At 40.6% G+C, this 10,000-nt stretch overlaps 1 protein-coding gene across 1 annotated transcript in view; it reads left to right on the forward strand.

Moving 5' to 3' along the window:
- nop14 (NOP14 nucleolar protein homolog (yeast)) overlaps positions 1 to 10,000 on the forward strand; it is a 31,701-nt gene that overhangs the window by 14,917 nt on the left and 6,784 nt on the right. Inside the window, exon 13 of the mRNA XM_081390119.1 lies at positions 5,174 to 5,327. Coding sequence (XP_081246245.1) covers positions 5,174 to 5,327 — 154 coding nt within the window. The remainder of the gene's footprint in view (positions 1 to 5,173; positions 5,328 to 10,000) is intronic.

Consider the following 10,000-nt stretch of genomic DNA (forward strand, 5'->3'; position numbering starts at 1 on the left):
TAAAAAAATCCCAATATATCGCCTTATGCACAGTATCGAAATATATTGCAATATATTGAATCGTGACCCATGTATCGTGATACGTATCGTATCGCCAGATTCTTGCCAATACACAGCCCTAGTTAGAGCCCGACCGATTTATCGGCAGGCCGATATTAGGCATTTTCAAAACTATCGGTATCGGCATTTGTAATGGCCGATAAATGAATATTTCACAAATAAAATAAAAACGGACGAAACACCCTTCAACCATGTCATGAGTGTTGGCGTTGTATAGTATGTCCACCAGAGGGCACTCTACACCGTCCCTGTTGGCAACACTCCTGTATAACGCGCCACACATCCTGCAACCTGCTGATCCAGACAGAGTCGGGCAGTTATCCGCGAGTGAGATCATCGGTGAAGTGTGTTCATGGTAGGGGTGTGCGATATGACGATTTTTGATCGTGGACGATTAAAATGTCTCCACGATCTGCTTTTGAAGAAATATCGTAGTATCGCGCATTCTATCAGTTGCTATTCTGGCGCCCATCATACTGAACAACGCAACGTATATTCACATAAAATGTTAACGCAGCGGAACGGGACACTGCAGTTCACAAAAGTTCATAATTTGCATGTGCTTTGATGCCTTGTCAAGTCAAGTCAAGTCATCTTCATTTATATAGCGCTTTTAACAATGTAGATTGTCTCAAAGCAGCTTTACAGAGATAAGCGTATAATTTAAGGTAACAGAGATTGTTTCGGCTTTACAGCAGAGTTAAGTTATTTCCATCTAAAGTTAGTTTTAATTGATTTGGTTCCGTCGCAATGATCATTTGTTATTAAATTAGGGGCCGCTAAGACGACACCATTCTCTCTACACAGACTTTAAACGCGAACCTGTGAGAAACGCTGATGGCGGTCACATGCGCATTTAGAATAGGTTCTATAGTTATGTGCGTTTGAATATACGCAGGTTTGGAAATCCCTACAAGCCAAGCCTAAACAAAATACTTGTCTTTCCTTATAAATTTTGATAAGGAATTTTATTTTATTTGTTGCTTTGGGGTAGGACCGCAAGACGAATTTTCCCGACAACGCCTTATCTGTAGAGTGGTAGTGGGATCCTCCATAGGGAGAGACTAGTTGGCACTTCAGCACTGCGTTGTCATCGGTCCAGGCGAAGGGCCTTCGTCAGATCTGGATACGGCCTGGATCCGGCAGGCTGCGGGAAAAACCTCGGGATAAACACAGACACTAAAATTAGCGTAGATGCTATTCTTCTTATGATGTAACGAGTACATCAGGATTTTTGGGAAGTGTTCCCGGTTCCGGCTGACCTAATCTATGCAGCATAACATTAAATTATAGAAGTCTATAATGTATTATGTGAAAGCTAGGTCAAAGAGATGTGTCTTTAATCTGGCTTTGAACTGACAGAGTGTGTCTGCTTCCCGGACAATGGTAGGAAGACTGTTCCAGAGTTTTGGTGCTAAATAGGAAAAGGATCTACCGCCAGCAGTTGATTTTGATATTCTAGGTATAATCAACTGGCCGGAATTTTGAGATCGTAATAGACGTGACGGACTATAATGCGTTAAGAGCTCGCTCAAGTACTGCGGAGCTAAACCATTCAGTGCTTTATAAGTAATCAGCAATATTTTAAAATTTATGCGATGTTTAATAGGGAGCCAGTGCAGTTTTGACAGAACCGGGCTAATATGGTCATACTTCCTGGTTATGGTAAGAACTCGAGCTGCTGCGTTTTGGACCAGCTGTAGTTTGTTTATTAAGCGTGCAGGGCAACCACCCAGTAGAGCATTACAATAATCTAGCCTTGAGGTCATGAACGCATGAACTAACTGTTCCGCATTTGTCAATGAGAGCATATGGCGTAATTTAGATATATTTTTAAGATGGAAAAATGCAGTTTTACAGATACTAGACACGTGACTTTCAAATGAAAGATTGGTATCAAAGAGCACACCCACACACACACACACACACACACACAGGTTCCTAACCAACGACGAAGACTTAACAGAGCAGCCATCAAGTGTTAGACAGTATTCTAGATTATTACGTGAGGAAGTTTTTTGTCCAATAATTAGAAACTCTGTTTTTTCAGAATTTAGAAGTAGGAAATTACAAGTCATCCAATTTTTTATATCCGCTATGCATTCCGTTAATTTTGTGAATTGATAAGTTTCGTTAGGTTTTGAAGAAATATAGAGCTGAGTATCGTCAGCATAACAGTGAAAGCTAATTCCATGTTTCCTAATGATATCTCCTAATGGTAGCATGTACAGAGTGAACAGCAGCGGTCCTAGTACTGAGCCTTGTGGTACGCCATACTGAACTTGTGATCGATGAGACATCTCATCATTTACTGCTACAAACTGATAACGGTCAGATAAGTATGATTTAAACCAAGCTAGTGCATTTCCTGTAATGCCAACATAATGTTCTAATCTATTTAAAAGAACGTTGTGGTCGATGGTGTCAAATGCAGCGCTAAGATCGAGTAACACTAATAGAGAGACACAACCACGATCGGATGATAAGAGCAAATCATTTGTGACTCTAACGAGAGCTGTCTCGGTACTATGGTACGGTCTAAATCCGGACTGGAAATCCTCGCAGAGATCATTTCTTTCAAGAAAGGAACACAGTTGTGAGGATACTGCCTTTTCTAGTATCTTTGACAGAAAAGGTAGATTCGAGATCGGCCTGTAATTGACTAATTCTGAAGGATCAAGTTGCGTTTTTTTAACAAGCGGTTTAATCATAGCCAGCTTAAAGTTTTTTGGTACGTATCCTAGAGACAAAGACGAATTAATGATATTAAGAAGAGGATCTATGACCTCTGGAAGTATTTCTTTCAGTAGCTTAGTCGGTATAGGGTCTAACATACATGTTGTAGATTTAGATGATTTAATGAGTTTAGTAAATTCTTCCTCTCCTATAGCAACGAATGAATCAATTTTTCCTCAGGGAGACTTCAATGCACTGCCTGATGCGATACTGTAGTAGACGGTTGCATAGTTATAATTTTGTCCCTGATATTATCAATCTTATAAGTGAAGAAGTTCATAAAGTCATTACTGCTGTGTTGCTTGGAAACTTCGGTGCTTGAAGCTTTATTTTTCGTTAGTTTAGCCACCGTTTCAAATAAATACCTAGGATTATGTTTATTTTCTTCTAATAGGGTTGAAAAATAAGCAGATCTAGCAGCTTTTAAGGCCTCTCTGTAAGTAATTGAGCTCTCCTTCCGTGAAATGCGAAATACCTCTAGTTTTGTTTTCTTCCAGTTGCGCTCCATTTTTCTGGCTGCTCTCTTAAGGGCCCGAGTGTGCTCGTTGTACCACGGCGTTGGACTATTTTCTTTAATCTTCTTTAAGCGCAACGGAGCAACTGTGTCTAAAGTGCTGGAAAAGAGAGAGTTAAACGTTTCTGTTGTAATATCTAGTTCTTCTAAGCTATCTGAGATGCTGAGATGATGAAACTGATTAGGAAGATTATTAATAAAGCAATCTTTAGTAGCAGAAGTGATAGGTCTCACATATTTGAAACACGGAGTCGGCTTTGCAGCCTTGGCTAAATGCAAATTACACGAGACTAGATAATGATCTGAGATGTCATCGCTCTGCTGCAGAATTTCAACGGCATCCACATCTATTCCGCGTGATAATATTAGATCTAGAGTATGATTACGACGATGAGTAGGTCCTGACACGTGTTGTCTAACTCCAATTGAATTTACAATGTCTTTAAATGCCAATCCCAATGCATCTTTTTCATTATCGATGTGTATATTAAAATCACCAACAATTAGTACTTTATCTGCAGTCAATATTAATTCTGATAGAAAGTCCGCAAATTCTTTGATAAAGTCTGTATGGTGCCCTGGTGGCCTGTATACAGTAGCCAGCACAAATCTCAAACGTGATTTATCGTTTACACTATATATTTTTACATTAAGCACCAATGCTTCAAAAGAATTATATTTAAAACTTGATTTCTTAGTGGTTTTGAAACTATTACTATAGATTACAGCAACTCCTCCCCCTTTGCGTTTCAGACGAGGCTCATGTTTATAACAGTAATCTTGCGGGGTTGATTCATTTAAAGTAATGTAATCGTTTGGTTTTAGCCAGGTTTCTGTCAAACACAGCACAGTTGTCAGTTAAACATTTAATTTGCGTGCTGATGCGCTGTTCTAACATGTGTTTCTCAGCGCGTACATCATGCACTAAAAGCCTGTCTACCAGCGCCTGGATACTGGACTAAGTTATCTTTCGAGTCTTACTGTGCTAATACTGTCAAATACACACAAGGTTTACATAAACAAAGTCGGTGATGTCTAAAGTGAAAGCAAACTTGAGAAAATTGAGAGAAAATCTGCTTGTCAAATGCGTGTATATTAGACGTGTTGCGCGCAGCTCTTAAAGAGACAGTAGTAATAGTAAACACGCTGCAGACTGTCGTTCAGCCGCAGCATTAACGAGTCACATAATGGATTTAGATCGCTAAATAGTAGGTTTTAGAAGGCAGGCAGCAACTGATGATTGAAAATGGTTTGATGTAGCTTGATGGAAAGAATTTAAAAAGTGCAGGTAAAGGGATAAGCAAGCTGACATTGTAATTATAAGGTAGTTTATAAGGCAATGTAGGGACTAATTATATTTTGATGTTCCTCTGTTCTGTTGTGACAATAAAAGAAACAAGTTTCTTTTTAAAATGCATTATCATATTATTTTAGTTAAAACTCATAAATAACTACAAATAACTAATGTTAGGGAAATCTGTTAATGTTTTGTTGCGCGTTTCTGAAATTTAAAAATATATATATATATCGGCCGATATATCGGAATATCGGATTTTAAAACCAACAAATATTTGTATCGGTATCGACCTTTAAAATCCTTTATCGGTCGGGCTCTAGTGTGTGTGTGTGTGTGTGTGTGTGTGTGTGTGTGTGTGTGTGTGTGTGTCACAGAGTGCTTCAGTGATGTTTGTTCCTGCAGCTGACGATTGTGTGTGTGTGTGTGTGTGTGTGTGTGTGTGTGTGTGTGTGTGTGTGTCACAGAGTGCTTCAGTGATGTTTGTTCCTGCAGCTGACGATTGTGTGTGTGTGTGTGTGTGTGTGTGTGTGTGTGTGTGTGTGTGTGTGTGTGTGTGTGTTTTTCAGTGTGTCGTGGTCTCTCTGGAGGACGCCTGTAAGGGTTTGATGCTCTGCTGTCTGGCGCTGGAGTTTGTGTCTCTGTCCAAGAGGTTTTTCCCAGAGCTGATGAACTTCCTGCTGGGGCTCCTGCACCTGACCGTCCCTGACAAGAGCAACACAGGTGTGTGTGAGAGTGTGTGTGTGTGTGTGTGTGTGTGTGTGTGTGTGTGTGTGTGTGTGTGTGTGTGTGTGTGTGTGTGTGTGTGTGTGTGTGTGTGTGTGTGTGTGTGTGTGTGTGTGTGTGTGTGTGTGTGTGTGTGAGAGAGTGAGTGAGAGTTAGGGGTGTGCGATATAGACAAAAAATGATATCTCGATACTTTTTGGGATTTTCTCGATAACGATTATTAGACGATATTTCGCTGAGTGTGTGTTGTGTTGGTGCTTTGGCGGGGTTAGGGTTTGGCAGGGTTAGGACTGTGGTGGACAGAGACTCCTAGAGTTCTGATGTTCTTCACACTCTGTGTGGTGTCAGTTCACAGCAGTGACAGAAATTCATTTTTCCAATATGTTTCAATTGATTTTTACCTTTATAAGGCCATTTTTTAAACCTAATTATATGCATGCATCATACTTTGTGTCAATTTCATAATAAATTTTTCAATTAGAAAAATAAGACACAATAGGGCTGTCACCAAACAATTAAAATTAGTATCAACAAAATTCATTTTTGCAATATTGAATATTGATATTTAAAATGATTTAAAGGGCACCTATTATGCAAAATTCACTTTTACATGGTGTTTGAACATAAATGTGTGTTGGCAGTGTGTGAGCAAAACCACCCTAGAATGATAAAAATCCACCCAGTGTTTTTTTTTACAATCTCAATAAATCATAAGCACTGTCTCAGAATGAGCTGTTCTCAGATTCGGCGCAATGTGACGTAGAATTGAGCAGGCCCCTCCCACGACTGTTGAGTGACACTTCAGTTTGAGCCCAGACCCGCCCTGAGTGAACTGGACATAGAGTTCGCCATTGTTCGACGCTTGAGCCGCTGTAGACAAGAATGTCTCCTAAGCGATTGAGGTGTGTTGTTGATGGATGTAAGAATGAACATATCAGTCTTCATTTACTCCCGTTGTTACTCGAGGATGGGTCTGTACTGTTCGTGATCCAGCTTACGGTCTCCGGAGCGACAGGACTAACGTGACTGGACACGGAAGAAATGAAAGTGCGGCGCGCTCTTTATGACAGCTCTTCGAGTCATTTTACCGATATAAGGTTTACCAGTTTATTTAGCACCCACTGAAAAGGTGTGTATATTTGTTTACTGTTAGTTGTAACGAGTGTTTCGTGTATTTCGCTGTGTATGTTGTTGATAATGAAAGGGGGAGAGAGAGAGTTTATGGATAAGACTTTAATGCGCACTTCTTATACTGTGTTTATTCAGCTCTTACTGTGATTCTCTGGAGTAAAACTAACGCTCATCTTTTGTGTGATGTACAATAAACTTCACTGAACTCGTCAGTATATTTTGGTCATCATTCGGACAGGGTCTGCTACAGCAGGCTTGTATTAATAGTGGTTAAAAGCAGATGACAAGTAAATTATAACCATAATTAAACTAAACTATACCTGTTCTATCTCTATACAGCATATATTCTCTGGCTCTGTGGGCATTATTGTCCGACTCCGAGTCGAAATGAACACCGCAACTGGGAGGTTCTGTTCTGATATTATCAGATGAGATTGTCCAGATTGTCCTGGTTCTGAGCGTGAGCTCGTGAGGCTCCGCCCCCTGGGCCGTGCAGCAGCGGTTAATTTGCATTTAAAGGGATATACACTAAAACAGCGCTTTTTTCTGAGCCCCAAAAAATGACAATTTAAACATGCTGTAAAAAATGATCTGTTGGGTATTTTGAGCTAAAACTTCACATACATACTCTGGGGACATCAGAGACTTATTTTACATCTTGTAAAAAGTCTCATAGTAGGTGCCCTTTAAAACAAGAAAAGATACTTTAAATGTGACATTGAAGCCGCCAGTAGGTGGCAGCAAACTACTGTTAATGAGCGAATCATTGAGATTCAACCGATTCATTCAAACATCTGATTCACTCAAACGATACAGCTGATTCGCTCAAACGGCTGATTCGTTCAAACGGCTGATTTGCTCAAAAGGCTGATTCGCTCAAATGAAACAGCTGATTCGCTCAAACGGCTGATTCGCTCAAACGGCTGATTCACTCAAACGAAACAGCTGATTCGCTCAAACGGCTGATTCACTCAAACGAAACAGCTGATTCGCTCAAACGGCTGATTCACTCAAATGAAACAGCTGATTCGCTCAAACGGCTGATTCGCTCAAACGGCTGATTCGCTCAAACGGCTGATTCACTCAAATGAAACAGCTGATTCGCTCAAACGGCTGATTCGCTCAAACGGCTGATTCACTCAAACGGCTGATTCACTCAAATGAAACAGCTGATTCACTCAAATGAAACAGCTGATTCACTCAAACGGCTGATTCGCTCAAACGGCTGATTCACTCAAATGAAACAGCTGATTCGCTCAAACGGCTGATTCGCTCAAACGGCAGATTCGCTCAAACGGCTGATTCGCTCAAACGAAACAGCTGATTCGCTCAAACTGCTGATTCACTCAAACGAAACAGCTGATTCGCTCAAGCGGCTGATTTGTTCAAACGGCTGATTCACTCAAACGGCTGATTCATTCAAACGGCTGATTCGCTCAGTAAGGAAACACTGCCGTGTGTGGCTTTGTTTTGAACTATTTTCGTTGGCAAAAAGTCACTTTAAGTCACTTAATATGAACTTCTTGTTTATTAAACTTGTATAAAATCAATATCACATTTGTTATCATGCTGATATTTGGAGAAAAACTGCACTCTTGTGATATTTATTACTAAATAATATAAATAACGCAGTAAAAGTGTGCACTCTGAATGCACACCCGCACTAGCCTAATCTACAAGACTACATCACGTAGAGTATGCGTACACTGTGTGTGTGTGTGTGTGTGTGTGTGAGGGATAGGCTACTCTAATGTCAAATAGCACATCGTTTAAACAATTACGATATTATCGCAGACGATATATATATCACACACCCCTAGAGAGAGTGTGTGAGTTAGAGTGTGTGTGTGTGTGTTTCGGTTCACATGAGCAGCAGAAATACTCTCACTGCTGTGTAAACTGGTGTGTCACTTCTGGCTGTGATGGGAAATATTCGACAGACTTGAGCGTACAGTCAGATATTCCTTCATGTGTTCAAACACAATGAGCTCCTCGTGTGGAAACAGGAAGAGGATTCTGGGTGTTTCCTCTCTGCTCTCGTTGTGTGTGTGTGTGTGTGTGTGAGTGAGTGAGGAATCTGGGTGTTTCCTCTTTGCTCTTGTCGAGTGATTGAGTGAGTGAGTGAGTGTGTGAGTGTGTTTGTGTATGTGTGTGTGTGTGAGTGAGGAATCTGGGTGTTTCCTCTCGGATCTCGTCCAGTACAGCATCACAAGCTACAGTATTTCAGGACTCCAGTGCATCTATCATCATAAAAGTACATCTGACCATCATTAAAGTGCATTTATCATCATAAAAGTGCACCTCTCCGTCCATCATAAAAGTGCATCTGTCCATCATAAAAGTGCATCTGTACGTCATAAAAGTGCATCTGTCCGTCATAAAAGTGCATCTGTTCGTCATAGAAGTGCATCTGTCGTCATAAAAGTGCATCTGTCAGTCATAAAAGTGCATCTGTCAATCATAAAAGTGCATCTGTCAATCATAAAAGTGCATCTGTCCGTCATAAAAGTGCATCTGTCCGTCATAAAAGTGCATCTATCCATCATAAAAGTGCATCTGTCCGTCATAAAAGTGCATCTGTCCGTCATAAAAGTGCATCTGTCCGTCATAAAAGTGCATCTGTCGTCATAAAAGTGCATCTGTCAGTCATAAAAGTGCATCTGTCAGTCATAAAAGTGCATCTGTCAGTCATTAAAGTGCATCTGTCCATCATAAAAGTGCACCTCTCCGTCCATCATAAAAGTGCATCTATTCATCATAAAAGTGCATCTGTCCGTCATAAAACTGCATCTGTCCGTCATAAAAGTGCATCTCTCTGTCATAAAAGTGCATCTGTCCGTCATAAAAGTGCATCTGTCCGTCATAAAAGTGCATCTGTCCGTCATAAAAGTGCATCTGTCCATCATAAAAGTACATCTGTCCATCATTAAAGTGCATCTATCATCATAAAAGTGCATCTGTCTGTCATAAAAGTGCATCTGTCCATCATAAAAGTGCATCTGTCCATCATAAAAGTGCATCTGTCCGTCATAAAAGTGCATCTGTCAATCATAAAAAGGCATCTGTCCGCCATAAAAGTGCATCTGTCCATCATTAAAGTGCATCTATCATCATAAAAGTGCATCTGTCCGTCATAAAAGTGCATCTGTCCCAGAGCATATGAGCGGAGTGGAGCGGTGAGAATCTCAGCTCATCGCTCACGGAACTGTTCACCCCTCCGCTCCCCCGCTCAAAGCTACATCAGGCCGCTCCGCTCATTTTCGCTCAGCGCTCAATGCAGTTTGCTTCGCGCTCCACTCAAATCGCCCCCCGCTCGCTCCAAAAAAGGAAAAAAATCTACATGTATATCACTTGTAGCGGTCCCCAACCTTTTTTTGCGCCACGGACCGGTTTAATATCAGACAATATTTTCACAGACCGGCCAAGGTGTGGCGGATAATTACAACAAAATAAAATGATACAACCGGCTTAAAAACTGGGGTATTTTTTTAAATAGACTATAATAATAAACGTGAATCCAATGTGTAGGCCTACTAGCA

The sequence above is a fragment of the Scardinius erythrophthalmus genome, assembly GCF_964197995.2.
Source record: "Scardinius erythrophthalmus genome assembly, chromosome: 17".
Lineage (NCBI taxonomy): Eukaryota > Metazoa > Chordata > Actinopteri > Cypriniformes > Leuciscidae > Scardinius > Scardinius erythrophthalmus.